The sequence below is a fragment of the Aplosporella prunicola genome, assembly GCF_010093885.1.
Source record: "Aplosporella prunicola CBS 121167 unplaced genomic scaffold K452scaffold_6, whole genome shotgun sequence".
NCBI lineage: Eukaryota > Fungi > Ascomycota > Dothideomycetes > Botryosphaeriales > Aplosporellaceae > Aplosporella > Aplosporella prunicola.
Genome location: NW_022983534.1, coordinates 980,066 through 1,004,633, shown reverse-complemented (window position 1 = coordinate 1,004,633; position 24,568 = coordinate 980,066). Strand labels below are relative to the sequence as shown.

At 56.0% G+C, this 24,568-nt stretch overlaps 6 protein-coding genes across 6 annotated transcripts; 3 read left to right on the top strand and 3 right to left on the bottom strand.

The window, feature by feature from the left end:
• Position 1: 1 nt before the first annotated feature.
• On the bottom strand, positions 2–3,472 carry K452DRAFT_222905 (uncharacterized protein; the record flags this gene model as incomplete). Its single annotated transcript, XM_033536583.1, has 6 exons — positions 2–493; positions 543–645; positions 696–1,352; positions 1,397–1,665; positions 1,715–1,808; positions 1,875–3,472. 6 exons carry the CDS (start codon positions 3,470–3,472, stop codon positions 2–4), a joined length of 3,213 nt encoding a protein of 1,070 aa, XP_033400476.1.
• Positions 3,473–3,960: 488 nt separating this feature from the next.
• On the top strand, positions 3,961–4,991 carry K452DRAFT_266849 (uncharacterized protein). The gene is made up of 5 exons (XM_033538812.1): positions 3,961–4,121; positions 4,169–4,187; positions 4,246–4,271; positions 4,333–4,474; positions 4,524–4,991. The coding sequence occupies exons 1-5, from the start codon at positions 3,981–3,983 to the stop codon at positions 4,916–4,918; spliced, it is 723 nt and encodes a 240-aa protein (XP_033400475.1). The 5' UTR covers positions 3,961–3,980; the 3' UTR covers positions 4,919–4,991.
• Positions 4,992–5,291: 300 nt separating this feature from the next.
• On the top strand, positions 5,292–6,473 carry K452DRAFT_325239 (uncharacterized protein; the record flags this gene model as incomplete). Its single annotated transcript, XM_033544765.1, has 2 exons — positions 5,292–5,445; positions 5,530–6,473. 2 exons carry the CDS (start codon positions 5,292–5,294, stop codon positions 6,471–6,473), a joined length of 1,098 nt encoding a protein of 365 aa, XP_033400474.1.
• A 3,084-nt stretch (positions 6,474–9,557) lies between these two features.
• On the bottom strand, positions 9,558–12,644 carry K452DRAFT_266846 (uncharacterized protein). The gene is made up of 5 exons (XM_033538811.1): positions 12,236–12,644; positions 12,104–12,173; positions 11,972–12,043; positions 11,499–11,919; positions 9,558–11,449 (listed from the first exon to the last, which is right to left on the bottom strand). Exons 1-5 carry the CDS (start codon positions 12,258–12,260, stop codon positions 9,917–9,919), a joined length of 2,121 nt encoding a protein of 706 aa, XP_033400473.1. The 5' UTR covers positions 12,261–12,644; the 3' UTR covers positions 9,558–9,916.
• A 5,679-nt stretch (positions 12,645–18,323) lies between these two features.
• K452DRAFT_285096 (uncharacterized protein) lies at positions 18,324–19,669 on the bottom strand. Its single transcript, XM_033540056.1, has 5 exons — positions 19,499–19,669; positions 19,429–19,448; positions 19,314–19,364; positions 18,647–19,252; positions 18,324–18,596 (listed from the first exon to the last, which is right to left on the bottom strand). The coding sequence occupies exons 1-5, from the start codon at positions 19,540–19,542 to the stop codon at positions 18,478–18,480; spliced, it is 840 nt and encodes a 279-aa protein (XP_033400472.1). The 5' UTR covers positions 19,543–19,669; the 3' UTR covers positions 18,324–18,477.
• A 2,630-nt stretch (positions 19,670–22,299) lies between these two features.
• Positions 22,300–22,649, top strand: K452DRAFT_285094 (uncharacterized protein). Its single transcript, XM_033540055.1, has one exon. The coding sequence runs from the start codon at positions 22,383–22,385 to the stop codon at positions 22,554–22,556; it is 174 nt and encodes a 57-aa protein (XP_033400471.1). The 5' UTR covers positions 22,300–22,382; the 3' UTR covers positions 22,557–22,649.
• Positions 22,650–24,568: the final 1,919 nt, after the last annotated feature.

Sequence of the window (24,568 nt, the reverse complement as noted above, 5' to 3'; positions counted from 1 at the left end):
CCTAATACGGCAGCGTCGTCTGCCCGCGCTCCGGATCGCTCATCTTGATGATCTTGACGTCCTCGCCCAGCGAGACGTTGCCCATGGCCTGCGGCGTGATGAACAGGAACTGCTTGCTGGGCGACCGACGACACGAGTTGATAATCATCTTCATGCTGATGTCGCGGTTGACGCTGTCCATGAACACATCGAACTCGTCCAAACAGCGCGTCGGCGACCCCATTGCATCCCACAGCGACAGCAGGAGACACACAGTCGAGAAGGATTTCTCGCCACCCGACAGCGTCTTTGTTTGGCGGCCCTGCCCTTTTTCCTTGGTAATGTCCGGTTCGACCGAGAGATCGAGCTGCTTGGACTTCGGATCGATCCTCATCTCGCCTCGAAATTTGCGCGCCGCTAGCAAATACGTGAAGGCAATCTTGGCGCGGTCTCCTATGCACACCTTGAACTTTTCGAGCCTTCCATTCCGGTCCATCAGAGCAATCTTCAAGAGCTAAAATTGATGTCAGCATGCAGCAACTGTATGTTTCACAATGACTTACGTGAACGAGTTGGTCCATGTCTTCGACATCTTTTCTCGCTTTCTCGTACTCGCCTCTTGCCTCCATCACTTTCATGTTGAGCTCCTCACGCGTACCGCCAAGCCTGCGCATACAGTCAGTAGTAGTTCTAGGATATGAACGGAGGTCACTAACTCCCGGGCATATCTTTCGAGATCCCTCGTAATCTTTTCTAGCGTCTTCTCCACACCCCCGACGGTTTGGTTACTGGATACCTCTACCCTTTCTGAGACCTTCTGGGCATCGGCAATGAACCTATCGACTGTCGCTCTCATTGCCTCGCATTCGGCTTCCAAATCTGTGCGCCGTCCTCTTTCGGCCTCCACGGCTTCAAGTGCAGCATTCTTCGCCATCAGCGCTCGTTGACGCCTATCTTCCAATCTCTGAACTCGATTTCTTGCTTTTTCGACAGTCCTCTCGATGTTGGTGAGTTGCGTCTCCAGCTCTCTCATCTCGGACCTGAGCATGGTTTGGAACTCGTTAAGCTTATCGCGCTCCGTTACGGCGTCTTCGAACTGATTCTCATGAGCCTGTCTCGCGTCCTCTTGTTCTTGATGCTGAGCTTCCAAGGCTTCTAGTTTACCCGCCTGCGGTGTCTCGGCCTCCAAAGCATCCTGCATCTTTTCCACGTCGTCCTGAGCCTTCTGCATTTGTATCTGAAGGTTTTTGTAATTTCTTTTGTGAATTTCAACAGCTTGTCTGGCTTGCTTGTGTGCCTCTTGGCGGCTTCGGAGGGTTCGTTCAGCGTCGAGAACAGCATCTTTGCAGTCGCCCATGAGCCGCTCGGTTGCCCTGAAGCTGTCAGCAAGTCCAGGAGCAAATTGCATACTTCTTACCTTATCTGAGCTTCTCTGTCCGCATGCATACGAGGGCGCCGATCCCAAGCCATGACAGGGCTCAATGTTGCTCCTCCGGCGCCAGTCCATCCGAGCCTCATTCCACCGCCTCTCCTGTCCTGGTTGAAGGCAAACACCTGCTTCACATTGCGCGGTTTCTGGCCATCAGAATGCGCAAAGTTTTGGGCTTCATTGAAATCCTCAATTAAGACAGTCTGGTCGATGGATTGATTGATGACCATTTGATTGCGAACCAGATCATCGTCAATCTATGCATTTGTTAGCAAGACTACCGCTACTGACGGTGGAACCACCCACCTTCATAACCCGCATCCAAGTCAAAAGATTTGCGTCTGGTTCGTGAGGAGCGGTGTTCAAAGCATCCCTGTTGCCGATAAGGACAGGAGTTTGGCTACGCCTATCTTGGGGGCTGCCGACCGTAAGTAAAGTCCTACCCGAGAGAGTGTTATTGACTTACAATCCAACCCTTCTCATGAGCTCCCGCAGGATAGATTCGTCCTGCTTGTTGGTTACTGCAAAAGCGTTCAACGCAGCACCAAAGGATCTTTCCAGGATTGGCGCCCACTCTGGTTTGAGTAACCGTACGTGGTTGCCAAAAGGACCGACGGGGCGGTGTCGGAAACGCGTCTCGCTGGCAATAGCCTTGAGCAACATAGGCAATTTCTGGTCATACGCGTCCATCCATCGCCCTTGGCCTTGCCTGAGCTCACTAAGAAGTCGCTCGTGCTTTGCCATGTCCTCTCGTGCTCTTGTGAGTGTGGGTTGAAACTCGTTCATTGCTGCTTCAGTCTCTTCCCTTGCCCTGGCAAGGGCGCCATAGTTATGGTTGTGCGATTGGTAGGCTACTTTCGCTTCCTCCGCCTTGGCTTTTGCGTCCTGGATTTCTCTTAGTCTGTCACCATGCTCACCTCCGTTTGCATCTTCTTGGCGCCGCTTTTCGTCCCGTATTTCGTTCTCGATGTTTTGAAGCGTCTTTCTGTCGGTCTGCATAGCGGATTTGATTGCGCGTTGCTGCGCCATAACGTTCATGAGATCCTCTTTGTTTTTGTTGAAAGTGGCTGTCTTCGACTGCAGATCCTCCCGGACTGGCCCTGCGGGAACACCCGCTTCTTCAACTACAGTCTCAGCTTCCTCTTTTTGGCGCTGGGCAACTTCGAGCTCCTCAGACTTTGCTTCGGCTTCCCTGGTCTTCTCCTCAATTCCTTCGTCGAACTCGACGATTTTTCGTTCCAGAGTCTCGAGCGCACTCTCCTGGTCTCGCACTTGTAACCAGGCATATAGAGCAAGAAAATGGTCTCTCCGTCCCTCGATTGCTACATGCTCATCTGCAAGGTTTGCTTTCTGTTTTGCCTCAAGGAACTTCTTTTTCTTAATTTCTTGGTCACTTTTCCTGGTCCTCATCTTGTCTTCTGTCTCATCGATATGATGCTGAAGGAGCCTGTAATCGTTGTCTAGATCTTGGAGGTTTGTACCTTCGAGGAAAAACCGGTATTTGTCGGCAGCGGTCGAATGGTTAAGAAATTGTCTCGCCATATCTTGGGAGAGTACGTTCATCGGGTTGTCTATTTGTAACTGGAAGGCGTCGATAATGTCCTCCAAGTCGGCCTTTTTGGTGGAGATAACCTTTTCCTTGGAGTTTTTGAGTTTGAATCCACTCGTTCCATTCAGGGAGAAATGACGCTCAACAATGATGGACTTCCCATACAGTTCTGGCTTGTATGCTGAAGAGCCGTGGTTCTTGATCTTGACGGCAAGCATTGCCGCTTCTTCACCTGCCTTGATGAAACTCTTGAGATTCTGTCCACGGTTCGTAGATGTAGCCTTGGCACCGAGGCACAGTGTCAAGGCAGTAAGGACTGCACTTTTTCCGCTGCCGTTGTGTCCAATTATGAAGTTGATCAAGGGTCCTAATGGGACAGTCAAATGCGAGTGGCACATAAAATTGATGCATTTGATTTCCTCGATGATTGCGTTTTCCGCGGCATGGTTGTCCATACGCTTTTCGAACCGCTTCACTATTAACCTCATGAGTTGCTCTTGTCGTTGGTCAGTCATGTTCAGAAGGCTGCTCAGATCTTCCTCATGCTGGTAGGACGGCTGCGTGTCATCCGGGTGACCGTCGTGGAAGCCATTCACGGTGATTTCCGGGCCGTCCTCGTCCTCCGCGATGCCTTCATCATCTTCCGCGAGATCCTCATTATCGACTGCGGAGCCCTCGTCGTCTTCGACGAGACCCACGGGCGTTGCGCTGAAGTCGCCATCTTCAGTGGCAGTGGACAGGCGTGGACGCTTGTTGTAGCGCTGACTGGGGCCGGCGGATTCGATGCTGTAATCGTCGCCCTCCTCGTAGTGGCGCTTTGAGGTGACGGGAGCCATGCTTGGCAAGGTGGGTGGATGGCACGGTTGTGGAGATGGGCGTCGCGACAGACGCGACTGGAGCCGAACGGCGCACCGGCGCGACGCGCTGCCAGATGATCTGCGCCGCAAAGAAGCCGACCGATTAGATAAGTCCGCGATACAGCTCCGACCTCTGCGTCTCACCTCGACCGCCGCCAGTCAGACAATGTCAATGATCGCACAGAGGGCACTGAGGTCGCCGGTGCTTCGGCAGCCCGGCCTGCGCGCCTTTTCCGGCCTATCGCGCGATGCGCAGCCCCCCGCGCCCCGCGGATGGACGCCGACGCCCTTTGTCACGGAGACGGTCGTAGGTGCTTCGGCTTTAAAGAGTTTGGGATGAAGCTGACTGAGTAGGGTGGTGGCTGGCACACCTGTGAGTCTGGGTGAAGTGCAGTAAGATCCTGGGAGGTCGAAACTGACTGTTCGAGAAGATGACATCTACTCGCGGTTATTGAAGGTAAGAGCTGCTTTGAAAACGGCAGCTGCTTCTAAGACAAGCCTCTGATTACCGTCAATAGGAGCGCATTGTCTGCTTGAACGGCCAAGTGGATGAAACGTTATCTGCAAACATCGTAGCTCAACTGCTCTTCCTAGAAGCCGACAACCCGGAGAAGCCGATTAACCTCTACATCAATTCCCCCGGTGGCTCAGTTACAGCAGGTATGGCACGTACAGGCAACGTTTGGGGGGGAGGTGGCTGACGGGACAGGTCTCGCTATCTACGACACCATGACCTATATCCGCTCTCCTGTCACAACCATCTGTATAGGCCAGGCAGCAAGCATGGGTTCTCTCTTGCTCTGTGGTGGAGCTGCTGGCCACCGCTTCTGCCTTCCTCACAGCTCCGTCATGGTGCATCAGCCCAGCGGCGGCTACTTTGGACAAGCTTCCGACATTGCGATTCACGCAAAGGAGATTCTGCGCGTCAGGACGCAGTTGAACAAGATATACCAGAGGCATATGACGAAGCCGCATACGCTGGAGCAGATTGAGAAATTGATGGAGCGTGACTATTTCATGGCGGCAGAGGAGGCTAAGGATTTGGGCATAATTGACAAGATCCTGGAACGGAGAGACACGGAGGAGAAGAAGGAGGATAGCTAGGGAGGACTTGAAAGTTGCCATATACCAATTGAATCAGTAAATAGGTATTCGTGCTTGGTACTGTAGGTATGACGATTTTGAGCTTCGGTGATTGTCCGGCCCTAAATTTTTGGCCGCATCGTCCGCATCTCCAATGGCATTAAAGATCCCAATCCCATCATCCCCGAGTTCCACCTTCCCCAAGCTCATGCTGGCGCATCGCCCATCGCGGTGCCTGTGCCCCCTCCAAAACTGCCAGAATGCCTTGAGGCCCACATTAGCGCGCCTCTCCAGGTCCAATTCCTCCACAACCACGCCCATAGATCCCGCACGCGACGAACCAACAACCTCCAGCGACAACGTTACTACCCACCATGGCGACAAGGCGAACCGCATGCGTACCGGGCGTAACCGCAACCTCCCCCTCCCACCAATCATGGACCCGGCAGTGCAGGCTGCGCGCCAGCGCTGGACAGAGCCGAAGCTCGCTCCGCCTCGAGTTAAGGACATGACGCCCTTCCAGCAGAAGCTGTACCGCAACCCGTACGGTACGCATATATCCCACCTCTCGCAAGCCACTTTGCATGATTCAGTCCAATCCACGCCAGCTAGCTAACGTCGCCCTACCACAGCCCACGCACTCGGCACTCCCGTCCGCGCATGCCGCTCCTCAGGCACTCACCTCCCAAGCCACTTCTTCCTCCGCCTACAACCGACCCTTCACCCAGAGACGTCTGAGCCATGGCTTCTTCCCACCGCACTCTCAGCTGCCGCACTTCCAGGACCAGGACAGCCCCTTCCCCCGGCCCCCTCAGCATACACACTCCTGCGCCAATCCTGGCTAGAGTATCTTGGGCCCCCACCCCCGGTAGGAGGCTTTGCAACAGCCTGGGCCGGCGGCAAAGCCAGAGCGAAAGGCAAAGCCCCTGGCCGCTGGCGCGACTCGCTGAACATGCGGATCTTCGAGCGAGTCGGCACTGAGGCGCGCAAGCTCACGTGGCGGGAAGACATGCCCGACCTGGTGCTACGGTTGTTGAGAAAAGTCGCGTTCCGCGCGCTGCAGTGGGGATTTGTGCGGCCCGGGGGCGGGGGAGTGGTGAGACGCATTGATGGGGAGGGATTAAGTCGGTTGGAGGAAGTTGAGGATGTAGGCGCGGTGGTCTTCCTCCGCCGTCTCGCCGAGTCGCCCGCCCTCCGCCGCGTCCGCACAGATGTCATGGCGGCGATAGACGAAGGTGATGAACTCGCAACCGTCGTCCGAAAGCTTGTAGCCACTGCGCGGAAAGCCGCTTTGAAGAAGGGCGCCCAGCCCACCTACCAGCAGCTCACAGAGCCGCCCCCGCCCCGCCTGCAGCCGCAGATTGTGTATCCCGCACTCGAATACCCGACGATGCAGTGGCGGGGCAGGCAAGTCCCAGTGTATGATCTACAGGAGTTGCTGGGTGCTGAGGCGTTGGAGGAGTTGGTGGGAGGAACGGCATGGAAGGAAGATGAGGCCGTGGTGTTGAGGGATAACATTGGGGCACTGGGGGCGCATTTGGCGCTTACCGGCTTGAAGGATTATGTTATTAGGTAGATATCACTGTCCTTGTAGCACAGTAAGGTCGTTGGCTGGATTATCTACAATAATAATACACCCTATTCCGCAACCTTCCAGTTGCCTATTATGTATAGCAGTGGTCACGTGATGGCTTATAGTGCGGGTGTGCATGGGCGCCGTCGCCGATCAAGCCCCACCACACCGAGGCACGCGCGACTCACTTACAACTTTCAACTCCAACACCTGCTCCGCTGCCCACACCTACTCGCGCACCATGTCGGGCCTCGGATTTGGCAGCTCTGTAATCAGTACGACCGCCTCTACTACCAGACAATGCGCGCTCTTTCTAACTTGTACTCGCAGACAAGTCCGGCAAGAAATTCGCGCCAAAAGTCACGGCGCGTCGCCGCCCCGGAGCCTCCGAAGCAACATCTCTGGCCTCGAGCGCCGAACAGACTCCGTCCAGCACTCCCCAACCCTCCGCGGAATCTACTGGGCAAAATGTCCTGCCCACACCTCCTGCGACACAGCCTGGTGACGCGCCAGCCGAGACAGCTACCGCAGCTCCCGCTTCCGCCCAAGTGAACGCGCCGCAGCAGCCTACGCCTACGATCCCTGCGCAATCGCCGAGTTCTACGCTAGAAGCGCCTGAACGACTCCCGGAGCATCGCGATGCCGTCCCAGTAGAAAATGGGGAGAGGTCTCCCAAACGCCAGAGAGTCGAACTGCCACAAGCTGCTCAAGATTCTGCACAAGGCTCTACGCAAGAAAACTCGGGCCCAGTCTCGGGCCCTCCTTCAGCGGAAAGGAGTGTAGCTCAAGATGTTGTACGTGGATTGGAAAATGCGGCACCAGCAAGGGCCGCCGGGGGTGACGGGGCCGGGTTTACTGCCTCGGCAGTTGCTGAAGTAGCGGATGGGCGACGGCAAAGCAATGGACAGGTTGGGGAGGAGACGGCTACTACGGCTGCTACCAGCACGAACACAACGGGTCGGAGTAAGAAAACAGCCACCTCGAGATTCACGAATCAGGATGCCATTCGCGAGGTGATGGGTGCTACTACCGGGGTAACAAGACCTTCCAGGAGAGCGCCTGCTCCCCAGGAAACTCCGCAGGAGACTCGGGAAACACTCCAAGAGCCGGAGCAAAGGGAGGCAGAAGAGACAACGAATACCAGCACGTCGGATGACGTTCAAGCGCGAACTGGGACGGAAACTCGTGCGGTAACAGCTGTTCGAAACAAGAGGGCGCCGAATGTCAACGCAGCGAGGAGAAGAAGGGCGGCTACGACGGATGCTACCGAATCGGAACAAACTACCCCAGATAGCCAAACGGAGGCACAATCAGGAACTGGGGAGACACAAGCTACTACAGCAGACGGGCAAACAGCAGAAGATACCACGAACACGGCAACGCAGAATGCCCCAGTTAAGAAGCCACGGAAACCTCGCAAGGACAAGGGTGTCAGTAAGAAGCGCACTGCGACAGAGGCACAAAATGGAAGAGATGGCAACGCAGAGGCCCCAAAGCCCAAACGACTGAGAAAGAAGCCTCTACCGAAAGCTACCGCGGATGGTGATGTGGTCACCACTGGTGATAGCGAAGAACAAGCCGTGGCGCCTCGCAAGGGCCCCTCGGGGATCAATAGCCACCTAGTATTTGACGACGAGGATCACGACAATCCCGAAAAGACGCGAATCAACGACCAGTCGATGCCTATGGGGGTTTTGACATATGATCTTACCATGGTCGGCGTCCCATCCAACAGAGAGGAGGCGCTTTCCAAGATCGACTGGGACGAAGAGAAGCGCAAGCGCATCGAGGAGCGCGAACGCATTGCCATGGGCGAAGAAGTGGTCAACACGCAAGCCGAACGCGACGCGGCACTGGCACAGATCAACGAAGCCGCAGCAGCGGAAGTACCCACAGCAGGCGGGCCGCGCATGCGCCTGGTCAACGGCCGCATGATCCTGGACACGTCGTCGACGCAAGTAGACCGGCACGCGCAAGCGCTGGAAGATGAATCGGCGCTGCAAGAAGTGGAAGAAAACGACCTGACAACGCGCGTGACGTCGATGTCGTGGATCAAAGCGAACCGCAAAGACCCACGGGAGCGGACGACATGGGGCCCAACACGGGCAGACCGCTGGACCGACGAAGACACCGACGCCTTCTACGAGGCGCTCAAGATGTTCGGGACGGACTTCTTCATCATCAGCAAGATGTTCGCGGGCAAGACGCGGGCAAACGTCAAGCGCAAATTCGTGAAAGAAGAGCGCCTGGCGCCCGAGCGCATCAAGGCGGCCCTGGTCGGCGAAACCGTGCCCATGGACTTTGAGCTCTACAAGCAGAAGACGGGCAAGCCGGACGAGTATTTCCGCGACCCCAAGGTCGTGGCTGAGGAGCTGGAGCGCGAGAACGAGCAGCGCAGGAGCGAGATCGAGGATGCGCAGGCGAGGCACGCTGAGTTGGTAAGGCAGAAACAGCTCGCGAAGCAGGGCGAGGATGGTGATGGGAAGAAGAAGAAACGCGAACGGAAGAAGAAGAAGGGTGGCCCGGTTGGGGGCGAGGAGATTGAGGTCGTCGAGATGGACGGCGATGAGCTGGATCATCGGTAGGGGGGCGGGCGGTTGCTGCTTTGCGGGGCTTTTGCTGCGCTGCGTGGTAAGCAGAGGTGATTTCTTGGTGGTTTGCGTGCGCGCGTGTGCCCGGAAAAAAGCCTGCCTGCTCTATACATACATACAGATAGACACAAACAGATCACGCACTACTCGTGCCTACCTCGACCCACCGCTGCACCGCCGAGTAAAACGCCAGCACCCACATCCACGCCCTCACCCCTTTCCCGTGGATTTCTTCTCCACTGTAGGTATATACATCTTGTCTGCTACATCGCTATCACCACCATCACAGCGTACAAGGACGGGCGGCCCCGTCTCACATTTAGACTATGAGGTGTGGCTGTGGTTGTGTAGATATACCTATGGTAGGTATATAGGGAGGGAGATGATACCTAGCACCCACCTACACGTACTCCCTCGTACTCCTGGGTGTGATGGATGTTTTTATAAAGTACAGTACACGACACGGCACGGCATGCCCCATCACCCTTCCACGCGTCACGTAACTAGGTAGGTTGCTTTTTCGTCTGTCTGCTTGTCTGCTTGTCTGCCTGTCTGTCTATCCACCCACACACCCACACGCTTTTCGAGTCCATCCATCCGAATGCACAACCACCCGCTGCTCTCAAGCACCATCTCCATCCTTTCCACCCACTTGCCCACTCACCCGCCCAACCATCCAACCAACCAACCGACTCACCCCATCACCGTCAATCACATCAAATCAGATCATCCAAGCACCAAGAACCAAGAACCAAGAACAAAAAGGCCAGCGCTAAGGTAGGTCCTAAATAGAATACCTAGCCACCGCGCCAAGCTCCAATTCCATCCATCCGTCGACAACAATAACGGACCTACTTAACCCTGGAACCCCAGCGCATCCAACTCCTTCCTGATGCCCTCCTCAGTCGCAATCTTCTTGATCTGCGTATCCTCCAACTTCTCGCCGCCCGCCTGGCGCATCTTCAAGTCGTCAATCGCGCGCATCTTCTTCAGCAGACTGCGCACCTTCTTGTCGTGCGCGCTAGCCCCGCCCGGCGACGTTACCGTCACATCCGGCGCCGGCACCTGCTGCGTCGGCGCAGGCGGCGCCACGGCCGGCGGCGCCGCCGCCCGCTGCCCGTTCTGGCCCTGCTGGAACTGCTGCGGCGGGCCCCTCTGCTGCCGGTTCTTGCTGGGCGCGCGCCCGTCGCCCGAGTTGCCGCGCGAGCGGTTGCGCTCGTGGGTCCGGCCGTCGCGGCCGTCCGGGCTGCGCGAGTGCGAGTGCGGGTGTCCCCGGCCCTGCTGCCCGCCATGGGCGTTCAGACCAGCGGCCTTGTCCGCGGCCTCCTTGGCCTTCTTGGCCTCGCGCTTCTTCTTGTTCTTGAGCGCCGCCTTGGACAACTCGCCGTCGGCGCCTTCGCCGGTGCCGGCGAGGCTGACACCTCCACCAGGGGCCGCTCCCGAGGGAACGTGCTCGGTGGGGTCGGCACCAGGGACCATGCGTTGACGGGGACGTCCGAAGCCGTTGCTGTTGATGTTGCCGGACGTGGAAGAGATGCCGGTGTTGACGTAGGCAGCACCACCCTCGTCCTCACGCTTGAAGTGGAGGGGAGTGCTGGTACCACGGGCACCGGGAGGCCTGTAGGCACCAACAGGCTTGGAGGGGGTCTTGGCAGTGCTTAGATACTTGAGGGCCGAGGCGTGCGGCGTCGGAACCGTCAAGGGGTTGCTGTCAAGCTGGATGTCCGCCTGAGGACGCCAGCAGACGTGGTAAAGCTCGTGCATCTCCTCGTGGTACATGATGCCGCCACCAATGTGCCAGATCTTCATGCCGTTGTCCACACGCAGGCGGGGGCTCGTAGTGGCAGTGAGGATGTGCTTGCCATCGGGGCTCCACTCGCAGACCGACGAGTTGCTAGCTTCAATGGTGCAAATCTTAGTGTAGTCCTTTTCAATATCGTAAATGTCCATCTGTCCAGCCAAGTTACCAAAGCCAGCCACCAGAACAAAACGACCATGGGGCGAGAAGAGGATGGTGTTGCGGGGCGCAAGAGGGAAGTTGTGCGTCGCAACGGCGCGCTGGTTGAAGACGGTGGCCTTCGCGGGCATGTATCCATAGATAACACCGAACTCCTTCGAGTTGGGGGACCACGTCACGTCGTGGATGGGGCCCTCCTTATCCAGCGTAATCCTGGCGTCGAATCCACCATTGGCGCTCAGGATATACATGTTCGTCTCGCCGTAGTAGCTCTTGTTCGACTTGTCGACATCGGTCTGGGCAAGCACAATGACGCTAGTGCCCAGCGCGTTCCACTTGAGCTGCACCTTGTCGCCCTTGAAGAAAGTCTTCTGCGACACAGGAGAGTTGAACTGGGGAACAAGGAAGACCTTGACTGCGGCGGGTTGGCCCTATACATCGATTAGCAAAGTCATCTCCAATCGCATGCGAACTGAGTACCTTGCGCTCCGGAATGAAAACAGCAACTGAAAGGTTCTTGCCCGGCGAAACAGCAAAGTCCGTGACGCCCTCAGCGCGAAGCTTGTTCCAGACGGTGCCCAGATCTCCGCTTTCGTAGAATTGAACCTCATTGGTGACGCAGCGCGCGCAGTAGCGCTCGTCGGCGGTGTACTGCAAGTTCCAGCCAGTCTGGTTTTTCTGCACAAACTGGCCGACGACATTCCTTTGTCCCTCGGCGCCAGCGCTCTCATCGATCGTCCTCCAGACCTTCAAGTTCTTCGTGGCATTGCCAGTCTCGTCCTTCGAGGGCCTCTGCCAGGTGATGATGTACGTGCCGAGAGGGGAGAAACCAAGCTCGTAGACGTTCTCCGCGGGAAGGGTGGTGATGACGTGTCCAACGGCAGCATCAATGACGGAAACTCTAGCTCACTGTCATTATCTTGCGTTAAGAGAGAAGTCGTGGAGGAACATACTGCTCGGGTGAAGCCCAGGCAAAGTATTTACCGTCGGGAGAGTAGCAGCAGCATCGAAGGTTGCCCTCGGGTCTGCGGGAGGCGAAGTCAGAATGCGATCGGTACAGCGGAAAGCTCCAGGCACGGACTCACCTGGCGAAGCCGGGAAGCTCTTCGTAGACTGGGGCGGCGTTGAGAACGCCAATGCCCTTCAGGGTGCGGTCTGCAAGAGGGCGCGCGTCAGTTTTGTGCGGAGGCTGGGAAGTGGCCAGGAGGGCGGCTTACAAGCCAACTGCGTCGGTTCAGCCATGACTAGTGAAAGCCACAGGAGGATGCGAAAGTTGTCGGAGCAGTGATTCTTGGGTTGCTAGCTGACGCTTGTCCGATTCCTTTGTCCGAAATCGAAGTGACGAGCACGCGCCTCAGGGCTGGTCGGGGAGGAGGAGCCTGAAGAATTGAAAGTTTGCGCGCTTGATCGTCAGGAGGTCTCTGCGCTGGATAATGAAATCCTCGCAGGCACTGCTCGGTTGGCTTGAAGGCGAGTCGTCAAAGTAACGGCGGACACGGGGGGCGGTTGAGGCGCGGGGGAGGCGTGTGGAAGAGAAAGCCGTCGGTGACGCTGGAGATGATCAAAACATCTTGTGGGACGCCTGGCCGGGCCTGGCGCCAAGAGTTCCAACTTGTCCGTCCTCGCCCAACCTCATGGCATCTTCAAATCGCTGCAAGCTCGCTGTCAATGGGTGTGTTTTTTCGCTGCGACAACCTGCCTGCCATGCCATGTCATGTCTGCCATGCCATGCCATACTCCGTACCTCTTCTCGTGCCTGCGTGGCCACGACTGCAGACACTGCCACGACGTCCGCACCCAGTCAGCCCTTGCACTTCCCCAAATGATCTCATCACGACTTGACCGAGGATTTCCTCCTCCTCCGGAAGAAGGAAAAACAATCCCTTTTACGTCCTTTTGTGCTAGAGACGTAAACTGGACGCTCAATTGTGCGACACATCCGGACGCCATAGCCGCCCATACACCCAACGTCTCAAGCCCATGAACTCGATTGCAACGTGCCCTGTCAGCAGGGGAACAAGCCCTTAGTCCGTGCCGTGCCACAAGTCTGCGCAGGCGCAGGCTCTCTCCAGCATCTTGTACTCGCACATAGTGACACCCATATTATCAAATACATATGCATGCGTACTCTAGTTTCCCCAAGGCACCTAGGCAGCCCTAAGACCAGGCCGTCGCACCTGACGGAGCCGGACGACCACTCTGACGAGAAACCGCGCTCATCCCCATGCACCCAGTCCAGAAGAGGTAGGCCAGCTCTACAACTTCGAACGTCTGAAGGAGACGTCTCCGACGGCTGACAGGGTCATCTCCGCTTACCCCAGCGCTGTGGCCTCTCCCCGGTGCGCGCGCGAGCTGGCGTGGGTGCTCGGTGGCGCCCCGGAATGCAGTCCGCCGTCTTTACGGCATACTGTCTTGCTCTAGTGCTCTTTATCTCTCTCCCCCCTCTCTTTTTCTCGCTCTCTCTGCTGCTGTCTATAAACTATTCAGTCCTGGCTGCTTCGACAAAGGTCCTTCTCATGGTGGCGACCACCTCAAGGAGGCGCTGTCACGATGTGCGCCATACATTTCCAGCGGCACATCAGCACGCACAATTATTCACGTCATGCATGATCTGGTAGAACCAAACCCACTCACCGCCATCTACTCGTACATATTATGTTTCTTGACCTCATTGTCTCGTCTGCACGCTACCGGCAGCCATACACAACCCGGCGGTTGATCGGCTCCGTGCAGGTTTCTGAGCCAAAGAAGCCCTCTCCTACCCAATCCTCAACACTACCAGCGTAACCCGCGAAACCGTGTCTAACACCTGCAAGCAAGGCCCGTACAGGTCATCTACAAAAACGACAAGTCAGAACCGCCATGCATGTGGTGGTCGCGTGCAGACGCGGCGTTAGGCGCACTGGCCGCATGACGCCCTGTCCGAGATGACATGCGTGGTCGATCCTGCATATAAGACACACACACGTCTGACCATTAGCGCGAAGATTGAACCAGGGAGTGTTTCCGTGCAACGTGAGTAAAATGAAGGCGCTTCCTAAGCCAATAACTGCTGTAAGCTCTATTAGCTACAGCTCAATATCATACCTCCGCAACGATATATTACTCGGGAAAGGGTCCTACTGGTAGTAGATCTTGATAAGGTGTAAATTTAATAGTTACCTGCTAAGTAGAGAAAATATATATCGGGACCCAGACATATTCAGAGACATGTTTACAGTTTACCATGCCGGCGTCCCCTGTCTATGATGCCTGTCCGTTCCTTACGCTACCGGTTAAATGCGCGAGTATTCTGTAGTCGCTTCTTTGGTGCTGTCCTTGTTCCCGTAGCCCGCGGAAATCGCCCCGTGGTTTTCTATTTTAGGCTTGCGCCTCCGTGCCTGATCGAGCCGCAATGGCAGCGAAGTGACTGTGGCGCGTCCGCGAACGTCGATGAGTTTTGCCAGCTAGGCCTTCCAGAGGGAAGGTCGTTTTTTTGAAAAGGAAGGCGGTTTGAAGGCGTTCTTTGTCTTTGGCGGAGTATGAGCCCTGCGCCCCAGCTGACGGGACGCGAAACGCGGACAGGGGATGAGGGTATGGTAATGTGCTCTAGCGGCGCAGTAGCGTGGTGTGTGGTTATCCTTACCCTGTGGTTGGTCATCGTTAAAAATTAATCATCCTGCTTAGACAGCCTTGACGTCTGAGTATGTTCAAACAAAATATGGGACAAGGCGTGACAGTAATGGAAGACAGCAGCCAAGTGTGTCTTCAGTCACACGTTAAGATAAATGAACATCTAAGTGTCACGTCTTGGATACAGGCGATCTCTTGAAGATCTAGTGTGACGGCTTAGGGCGCAGTACAGACCGCCTATTCGGAATCTTAAAACGTCAGCTGTTGATGGATTATAGGTAACCAAGAGTTGGTCCAGAACCACCATCAGGGCCATCCGTCTTGTAGTCTGAAGAAACGTAAGATCTTAACGGTATGCCTTGAACCCGAGTCTGAGACGGCGTACTCGATTATCATGTTGTAGATTGCATCTTGACATGCGCTTTATGTATTCGCCTCACTGCGAGGTGAACAGCGAAGACTGCTAAGAAACACGTGGCGGCGAACGGGCTGAGATCCGAGGTCTGAGGCTTGAGGTTTGGAAGGCAGGTATGTGGTTGGTGTAGCTGGTGACACTTGGCACCGGAGTTGTACTGCGAATGTTACTGAAGTCGCATCTCCAAGACGCAGGACCTTGACTTTGCTTCGCGATGGGGTCGCAGCAGCCTGGCAGGCAGCAACGCGACCGCGAAGACGCGTCACCGCGAAAAGCTCATAGCTGCGCGCCAGCGACGAAGGTGACAGACGCCGAGATTGAAGGCAGATAGAAGACGACATGTCGGACGATCAGTGATGACGTGCGTTCTTCCTCAAAGTCCCGCGCAAGGCGAAAGCATCAATGAAAAGACACGAAAAGTCTTTGTAAGGGGTTCAAAAATTCCCCGCCGATCCGAAGACCAACAGGAGCGGTCAGTAGTTGTAGTTTTCAACTAGCAAAAACGCAATCTCGGACGAATCCTCACTGATATGCGTAATGCCCTTGCACCAAGATGAAGAAGAAAAGAAGAGGGTTTGGAGGGGGAGGGCGAGCCCTTTTATCCTTGGCTCCCTGGTCCGAGCGCCCGCTAAGCGAGCAGGGCGGTGGACGGCAGGGACGACTGCGGGAAAGAGCCGCCCGCACGCGCCTGCCGCAAACCACCTCCCACCTCTTTCCTTCTCGCCCTTCCACGCCTTTCCATAATCTTTTCTCCCGGGAAACCCTTACGTTGTGATTCCGTCTATCTACCTCTATGCTATTACTATCACTATCACTATCGCAATACCGATTCCTGGCTTTCTTCATCACATGCTCTGGAAGCCCTGTGATTCTGCACTCATTGTGGATATCGTCGAATCTATACTAAATCTGGCTGTGGAAAAGCACCCATCTTCACTCAAAGAATTGCCTACCCAGTCAGCAAATTAGATTCCTTGTACTACCGCTCTTCATACACATCAACCATCAGCCACAGAGTTGTCTAAGCAAAGGGCTTGGCATGGTTGCTGCCAACGGACTCTCCGCCGACGACAACTCAACGTGGACTTTGATACAACGACAACAAATGACCACAAGAACAAGCCCTGCTTCTATTATCAGAAGGTGCCTCTATAATGTCCGTCACCGTTGAGCGAGATTTACCTCTAGCGAGTTGGGGAAGGATACAAGCAGTCCCGATGGAATACTCCTTTCCTGACTACATGTCTGTCTGGATATAAGTAAAGAGATCTTTAGATGTACACATACTTACATACACCATAGCTTGATTTCGTTCCACTCCATACATACGGGACCTGGAGTCGGTAAGGCAACTTTTCTTTTCGTCATGATGCTGGTTAGTACATACACCAGTAATTATGTCCACTGTCGTCCTCGTTTCTTGGATAACAAAGTTCAAGAATCATTGTCTTCTTTCACTATATTCACAATCAGACAATCAGTCTGAAAGAACAAACGCAACTGTAGGTGTAGAGCTGCAACACTGAATGCCATCCCACACACGACAATATCAATTCCGACCGCCAGCTCCAAAGAAAAGGTGGCTGCAAGAAGGTGAATGGCAACAGCCCAAGGCCCGTGCACCTACGGCTGTCTAGATGTAAATATATAAACTCCGTCTCGTCCTTTCTTTCTTTCTTTCTCAACCACCGCAAAACCATCACTGACGCATATACCGTTCACACCCACTCCAAGTTAGTCAAAAGTGAGTTTCCGCAGCCTCCATCCTAGATACTAAAGATATTACTAGTCTCTTCCCCCTCTCTCCGAGTGGGTGCCCTCACCTCTCACCAACTCACGCAACACGCACCCCCCTCCAGCCCCTCCAAAGCCACCACCATGGACGTGCGCGAGATCGAGCTCCCGTCAAGCACGCAGAGCAAAGAGACAGAAGTCTTCGAGCGACTGTACACGCGCATCATCCGTAAGTCCTATCTCATCTTACCCCACCCCACCCCACCGCCCATGCAAGCCTTAACAGCACACACTGACAGCGCTCTCTCACACAGGCAACGCGCGCTGCCTGCGCGGCTCCAACAAGTTCCTCGACGTGGTCAACTACCGCTACAACGACAGCGCGACACCCACGTACGCCGCCGTCCTCATCGAGCACACGGGCCCGCACGACGCCGAGGTCGTCCTCTTCGCCCGCGCTGACTCCCGCAATGCCGCCTACTGGCTGCTGCTCGATATCACGGAGCGCGAGCTCGAGACTACGTTCAGTGGTGCTGTTCATGGCCAGGCCGTCAACACGCGCCGGCTTGTTGTTCCGAAGCAGCTGTAGGTCGTGAGGGAAGCTGGGTGGGTGAGCGGTGGTGCTGATGGTGCTGCTGGTGGTGCTGGTTGCTCGCTTGCTTACCTCGTCACTTGGGTCTGCTGCGTTTGGCTGGTTAGATGGGTGCGTGGTGGAGACGGTTGGGGGTGAGACTTTGAGCTGGCGGCAGAGCGGGCGGGCGGCGCCGTGGTAGAGTTGCCGAAAATGACGGCTTTCGTCACTACTTACTTAGCTAGGTGTGACAACCTGGCTGTCTAATGGGACCAACGATTTCTTTGCTTTACTGGCTTGCTTGCATTTTAAGACTCACTTTCGCTTTGTGTACGCAGTTTGCTCCACCTGTCCATTCAGTGCTTTGAGCAATGCAACGTCACTGACGCCGCCTGTTTGCGCCTCGCTCTCACCTAGATAGGTAGCATTTCGACGGTCTCGCATTGCGCACTGCTTCATCGGCAATCCAAACGCAAACAACCACCGTGGTAAAGACTGAAGGCTGAGAGAAACTGTCCTAATTGAAAATGAGAATGTAAACGGAAACGGAGAACGGAGAACGGGAAACGAGATGTGCTGGCGGACTGGGTGGGTAGGCCGACAATCTTAGCCCTTAGGGCATACATGCAAGGCGGATCTCTCGATACGCGTGAGCCGAGTGCAGTTGAACAGGTTAGAGAGGTAGTTGGCGGTGGTTGTTGGTGTAAGGCAGGGACGTGGGATGTGTGTCGCGGTTTTAGTGCCTATCTGGTTAGTTAGGGTGTTTGTACGTAGGAGTTTGTACGTAGGAGTTTGTACGTAGGTAGGTAGATGGGTCTGATTGGAAGATATGTGGAAACTGGGTGCATGAGATGGATGTATGGGTTGATTAAGCTGGGTCTTGTGGGCGGTAGTAGATGAGACGCGTGCTTTGCAGGACTTTGTGCGATTATGGAAGCGTGTGATGCACGCTCCTAGATATTCGAGGTTCAGAGTCCGGAGTTGGGAGCGTAACTCGCTTGCATGTCATTCATAGTAGTCGAGTTAGTCTACATCATGCCTTGCCAGGCACTCTACTGGACGTGATACCATGCCGCTATCCATCAAGCACATGCACTAATATGCATTAACGCCGAAACGCTGCTCCGCTACAGGTTGGTCAGGTAGTCCTCGACCTCCTGGGGACTCAGCTTCCGGAAACGCGGGCCCTTGGCGCCCTCCACGCCCTCGTATCCAAGCAGACGGTCCTCCGGGGGTCCTACGATACCTGAACGGGGTTAGTGCAAGCTTGACGGGAGAACGAAGCCGAGCGCTTACCAATCTCGACGGTGTCGCCGTTCATCTCGCCTTCTATGGTCTCCTTGAGCGTCAGGAGGGCAATGTGGATCGCATCCTCCAGCTCCAAGCCCTCCGTGTACCGCTTCTCCAAGAACGTCTTTGCGCTGGTCGCGCTCTTGCCGATGGCGGTGGCCTTCCACGGGAAGTAGCTGCCGCTAGGGTCGACTTGGTACAGGCTCGGGCCGCCCTTCAGGATACCTCCGGTCTTGCCCGTCGCCCGCGCCTTCTCGGCATCGATGTCACCCGCATCCTTCGCCTCCTGCTCCGGCTCGATGCCGTCGTCCCAGCCGGCAATCAGCAAGCTGACGCCGTACGGACGGACACCGCCCGACTGCGTGGCCTCTTGCATGACTCTCGCAACATCCTGCACCAATATCCTCGTGGGCGGGTACTCGTTGTAGATGCGCTTGTAGTTGGTGTGCGAGACCTTGCGCGCCTTGTCGACGAGAATGCGGTAGTCCGGTCCCATGCCCGAGTAGACCATGCCGATGTTGGGCGTGATCAGGCTGACTTTGGATGCCGATTGCGCATCAATGAGCGGCGAAGACGACTTCTTCTCCGTGGCGAGCACGATGCCGTTGGTCGCTGTCACGAATCTTAGCGTCCGTCTTGTCTCATGTCTGGAAATGGCAGCTCTCATGCCTACCCTTGATGCCTAACGACGTGACGCCCTGGTTGACGGCGTTGAGGGCATACTCTGGTGGTCAGGTCAGCAACTGCAAGCTCGGTATTATCGCTTGGGAGCTGAGGGGTAGGCGCACCGATCTGCACCAGCTTTCCGCTATACAGCCATCAGCAACAGTTCTCTTGATTGCGGGTGCTTGTATTTACCTGGGCGAGAACGTCGTGAGCGAGAACGAGTAGCGGTCAGCCATGCTGGTCCGGTCGAGTGTGGCGGCAAATGTAGAGGAGAGTGCGTCCGAGAGGGGGCGACGCCGTTGGAGGGCGGGGTGGGAGAGATGTCAGAGGGGTGAAGGCGACGATGTTGAGCTGGACGTGGATAGCTCCGAGCTGTAGCCAAGCTGCCGTTACGCGGTTGGCTTTCGCCCGCGCCGGGATGGTCACGTGCGACTTGGCGGCGGACAACCGATAAATGTCATCAACCACGACTCGCCTCTCTTCATGTGTGCTGTGCTTTGCGGGCGACTGATAGCAAGCCAAGCGCCGTCCGCAGGGCCTCAAAGACACCGAGGAGTGCACTCTGGACAACATCTCAGAGCAGTCCATCGAAGCTGCCAATGCAACCACCATCAACCCGCCACACGGTGTTCTAGGAGTACAAACAACTCGTCTTATTTTTGTGTAGCTAGGATTATGTCCAAGTCCCCAGATACAGGCCAGGAAGAACCACTCCAAATGCGTAGATAACTGCGTACCCATTCTGCTGTGCTGTGACCCGGAGTACCGCCATCGCCTACTTGCCCGCGCGCCCACTCACTCACTATCTGATAGTATGAAGAACGTCAATAACGAGAGAATACCCTCTTCTTCGAGAGCAGTGTCTTCCGTCAAAACACACCATCGGAGGAGACATACCCCTACTCCGCACCTCCTTGTGGTATCTCCTCTAAAGATCTAGGAGTATGTAGGGGGACAGCCAAGCCAGCTTTTTACCCACCAGACACCCACCACTCGACGCGCCCGACGGGCAACAGACATCGAGACAACAGCCTCCACAAAGACAATATTGATGCCGCCGTTGTAAATCCGTCTTTAACCCCAAGACCATAGGAGTAGCAGTAACTCGATAGCCCAACCGCCATTCCAACGCGGACAACCGTATCGTATAAACTATCCTGGCTGCAACCAGCTGCGAGCACGACACACCCTCATCATGAGCCCTGCGAGAAACGTTTCTGCGAGGTTCTATAAGTTCGGCCGGCCCCAGGCTCTATAAGCAGTTAGAGTTAGTGTAATACCTCATCTCCTTTCGAGTCTTCGCAACATTTGTACGAGCTGCCTGGGCAGATTGTCTGCCGATTCAGATTGTCTGCCGATTCTTACTCTCATAGCCTCCAGGCAAGACTTGAACGAGCAAACCCACTAGAGGGGTTTATATAGACCCGCTTCATATCAGGCACTACTAGCCAGTCCAGAAGACCGAGGGGTATCGCCATCAACGAAACACGCCACTGACTGGGGAACTCGAGTCTGCCCCCGCACGCCAACGGGCGGCCACTAGGCCCCGCGCTGAGTTGGCGCTCGTGCTGTAAGTTTCTGAAACAATGGAGTGGAATCGCAAAGGTTGGGTGGGATTCCAACGCTTCCTTGGTGCTCGATTAGCTGCTTGCATCGTCGCGCCCGTAGGCTGTTCTGGGCTTGATGCAAATGACTCGTCCTGGTTCGATTTGCTGTTATCTGCCCGCATGTTGACCCATCCGTGCGCAACGAGCGAATGCAAAAGGATGCAAGCTGCATGACCAGTTTTCGCTCAATAGACGCTGTTACGGGCGATCGGTGGCGTTCTATCGAACTGGTTTTTGTTGAAGGCCAAAAACGATCACGTGCGTTGGCCGACTCACAGGTTGAAGGACGGCGGGAATTGGGAATTGGGGCAGAGCCGCGGAAACAAGCCTAGCGAGCGTGGCGCTTTCGACTGCAGGCCAAAAATAGATAGAAGGTTGGCTGCGTGGCGAGTATCCAAGGACGCGGTCCAGAAGTTTTCTCAGGAGATCTTCCCCAGGCCAGGATCGCGGGCCTTCTAGAACACACGATCCTCCCGCGCCGAGCAAAAGCTCCGCTCAGGTCAACACCCACGCTAAGCCCGAATGGGAAAGACACGATAGACGAGTGCGGAGTGTGGAGATGACAGCGCGCGTGGCGCTAGGCACGTGGAGCCTGCACACTGGGGAGGAAAGCTTGGGTCAATGGACGCGGCTAGAATCTTCACGGTCAGGCTCCTTATTTCGACCTCTCTCGTGAGAATGAGGAGAGAATGCGGGAGCCCCAGAGTCAGACGACTAGCAAAGGGCGGGGAGGACAGCATGCACTCCGCCCTGGAGGTCTTGCTTTTGCTATCGCACACGCGTCCATTGCGTCGAGATCACGCCTGTTGCTGCTCGTACGAAGTACCCCGGGCGGGGGCGGGAACGGGGAAGCGAGGCCAACGGCGGCCGACTTCGTATCAGCTGCAAGAAACAGCAGGCAGTCTCGCCACCAGGCAGCCAACGGCGGCGGCGCGGCTGAGTTGCCTCCAAGGTGCGGTGAATGCTATAGGCAGAACGCAGGGACAAGTCGACGTGCTCACACCGAAGAGGCGGGCTGCAGCAAGTCGGTCTCGCGATATTCAGGGCTTCCACAGGCTTCCGCAAATCCGACGCAGCATCCCTTGGGGATTGACGGTGCTGAGATCCGGGGTCGGAGGAGCGCCTTTTCGGCGGTCAGCATCAGCTGCAGGGACTGGAGAGGGTGCAGATGATCATTTCGCCGTGCTCGGTACGTACGAAAAGCCGGCGGCAGGCAGCTCCCGCGATCCAAGCGAGTTTTTTCCATAGCGGCAGCAGCACAGCCAGGGAGGCGTGCGGCCTGGGCGCGCGGAATTCGAACCGTTGTCACAGACCGGCACTTAATCGGCCAGACTCCTGGCTCGAAAAGTTGGGAAAAGTTGGCGGTGGCAAGGTCGTTGGCAGGCGATCAGTTCAGCGATGCGCGTTGGCCTGCAGGCAGATGGATCTGCCTCGGGAGGAAAAAGCGGAGAGTTGTGGAGCGATGCGTGATGCCTTGGACGCAACACCGAATCCGGAAGCGCCGGACCCTCGAAAGCCCCTGCCGCCGATCTCCCCCCAAGACCACGCCACACAAGCCCTCCCGCCATCGCAACGCCGCCATCTCCACAGAAAATCTCTGGCGAGAAAAAAACTTCTGGGCCGGCCGAGGAGAGGCCACCTGAGCAATGGGGTATATATAATCCTGGGGTCGGCGAGGGGAAGACGTCTTTCTTCTCCATCCACACACACACAAGTCCATCGTTCTCAACTACCTACAACCAAACACTTCCGACACAAGTCCCTCTTTCCAACCAAAGACCGACTACCACCATCACAACAACAAAAATGCCTGCCAACTGCACCGGTTTCTGCAAGGCTCAGCGTGCCACCGCTGACGCCGCTGCCTTCGAGGCCGAGAAGGCCGCCATTGTCTCCTACGAGCAGGACTGGGACTCCTGGGACGGCCCCGTCTGGGACTGGCGCTCCACCAACAAGCCCGCCGAGCCCTGCACCTGCCCTGAGTCCAAGAAGGTCGCTGCTCTGAAGCGCCCTGCCCTCAACCGCAACCCTTCCTCCTGCTCGTCCATCTCCAGCGTCAAGTCTGTTGATGCCGACTGGCATGCTTCGGCCACCCCTGGCTGCAACAAGTGCGGCCACGGCGCTTCCACCATCCACATCTAAGCGACTGGATGATGCTCCGAAGATCATCAGTCATGGTCTTTGTTGACCAATGATACCCTCGACTACTACACTCCAACCACGACGATTCGACCCAGGATGGAACGAGGAAGGCGTACTGGCGTTTCCCAACGCCCGGGCATGGACATAATCGACCGGTAACAGGGGATTATCAGGGCTTGGAAACTGTTCTTTTTCTTGTTTGCATGTTTTTGAACTTTCGGGTAGATATGTTTCTACACAGCGTAGAAGGCCACGGCCAACATGGGTTGGCGTTCCATCTGTCTTACGAGACTGTACTCAATTACCAACTTTATTGACGCTTTGTCGTCTTTTCAACTTTACTCAAGTTTGCCATTGCCTTGCCATGTGAAGTCTATAACAAACCAACATTAACGTAAACATGAGCGTGAACATCACCTCAACTCAAGAACAATCAACGCACACCAAACCTCCAAAGAAGCCCACAACGTCACAATCCCCCACATACCACGTAAGTAGGTCACCCACCTACATACCTAGAGTAGTCCCACCGAGCACAGTCATCACCCATCACTCATCACTCATCACTCAGCCGCAAATCCACCACCTACCTATTTACCCACGCACCGGCGTTTTGGACCATGGCGATCAGCCTTGCAAGATCCGCTCCCTTATTCCCGTCCAGTATCCACGACACGACCGCAAACCGCCGCTTCGCCGCGCTTTCCCTATCCGCGCCTAGCGCAATCGCTCAATTTAGCCCGCGCGTGGTTGACGTCATGCACGAAGTGCCAACTGCCGGCCGCTAGGCCGTGACTGCTCTGTTCGTACCTAGGTACGCACTACCCACTACCATGCCCACGTGGCCGTACGCTCCAGCAGCTACGTAAGAGCAGCTTCCGCCGCTCAGAGGCGGGTTTGGTAGGTAGGTCAGGGTGCGCATTTGCTGGTCACGGGTTGCGATTGCGACTACGTGGCTTGGCTAACCAGCAGAGGATTTACGGATTAGTTTAGGGAAGGAGAAGCTCGGAGGACGGTGGAAGGAAGGTACGGATTACATGGGGAAGGTGCAGGGAGATCGGGTAGCGATCTGCGCTGTCCTGCCTTCCTTCCTTTCTTGCGCTGGAGCGCCTGTTTGCCGAGGCACGCACGCACGCACGGTAGGGACGCGCGCATCTCTGCCTGCTCTTGGAGCGGACGCGCGGATACGCGGAGGCTGGGCGCGTGGGGTCAAGGGTCGTGTCTGTCCCTGGTATTACCCCTACTGGGTTGGGGGCGAGGTCGGCGTGCCGGCGTGGGGGCGTGGGTGGGATTTCCCGCGCGGACGGAGTTGGGCGTGCCGGGCGTGGGCGTGGGATTGGGATTGAGAGGCACACACGACACACGGGAGGGAAGGTTGGACGACGACTGCGCTGCACTGAGATGGGAGGGACGTGGCCAGGTAAGTGGTGGAACGCTTGGCGCATAGGTTGGTTGGTATCGCCCTTTCGACTCTGCTCGCCTTCTTTGCTTTTTTTTTTTTTTTTTTTTTTTT

Bases quoted from the DNA above. Each gene is read 5' to 3' on its own strand.
- K452DRAFT_266849 (XM_033538812.1), top strand. From the start codon at position 3,981: ATGTCAATGATCGCACAGAGGGCACTGAGGTCGCCGGTGCTTCGGCAG. The intron at 4,272-4,332 runs GTAAGAGCTGCT...TACCGTCAATAG, and splicing joins TCTACTCGCGGTTATTGAAG to GAGCGCATTGTCTGCTTGAA. The intron at 4,475-4,523 runs GTATGGCACGTA...CTGACGGGACAG, and splicing joins CGGTGGCTCAGTTACAGCAG to GTCTCGCTATCTACGACACC.
- K452DRAFT_266846 (XM_033538811.1), bottom strand. From the start codon at position 12,260: ATGGCTGAACCGACGCAGTTGGCTT. The intron at 12,044-12,103 runs GTGAGTCCGTGC...CGCCTCCCGCAG, and splicing joins GAGCTTCCCGGCTTCGCCAG to ACCCGAGGGCAACCTTCGAT. The intron at 11,920-11,971 runs GTATGTTCCTCC...ACAGTGAGCTAG, and splicing joins GCCTGGGCTTCACCCGAGCA to AGTTTCCGTCATTGATGCTG.
- K452DRAFT_285096 (XM_033540056.1), bottom strand. From the start codon at position 19,542: ATGGCTGACCGCTACTCGTTCTCGCTCACGACGTTCTCGCCCAG. The intron at 19,449-19,498 runs GTAAATACAAGC...ATGGCTGTATAG, and splicing joins CTCACGACGTTCTCGCCCAG to CGGAAAGCTGGTGCAGATCG. The intron at 19,365-19,428 runs GTGCGCCTACCC...CCTGACCACCAG, and splicing joins CGGAAAGCTGGTGCAGATCG to AGTATGCCCTCAACGCCGTC.
- K452DRAFT_285094 (XM_033540055.1), top strand. From the start codon at position 22,383: ATGCCTTGGACGCAACACCGAATCCGGAAGCGCCGGACCCTCGAAAGC.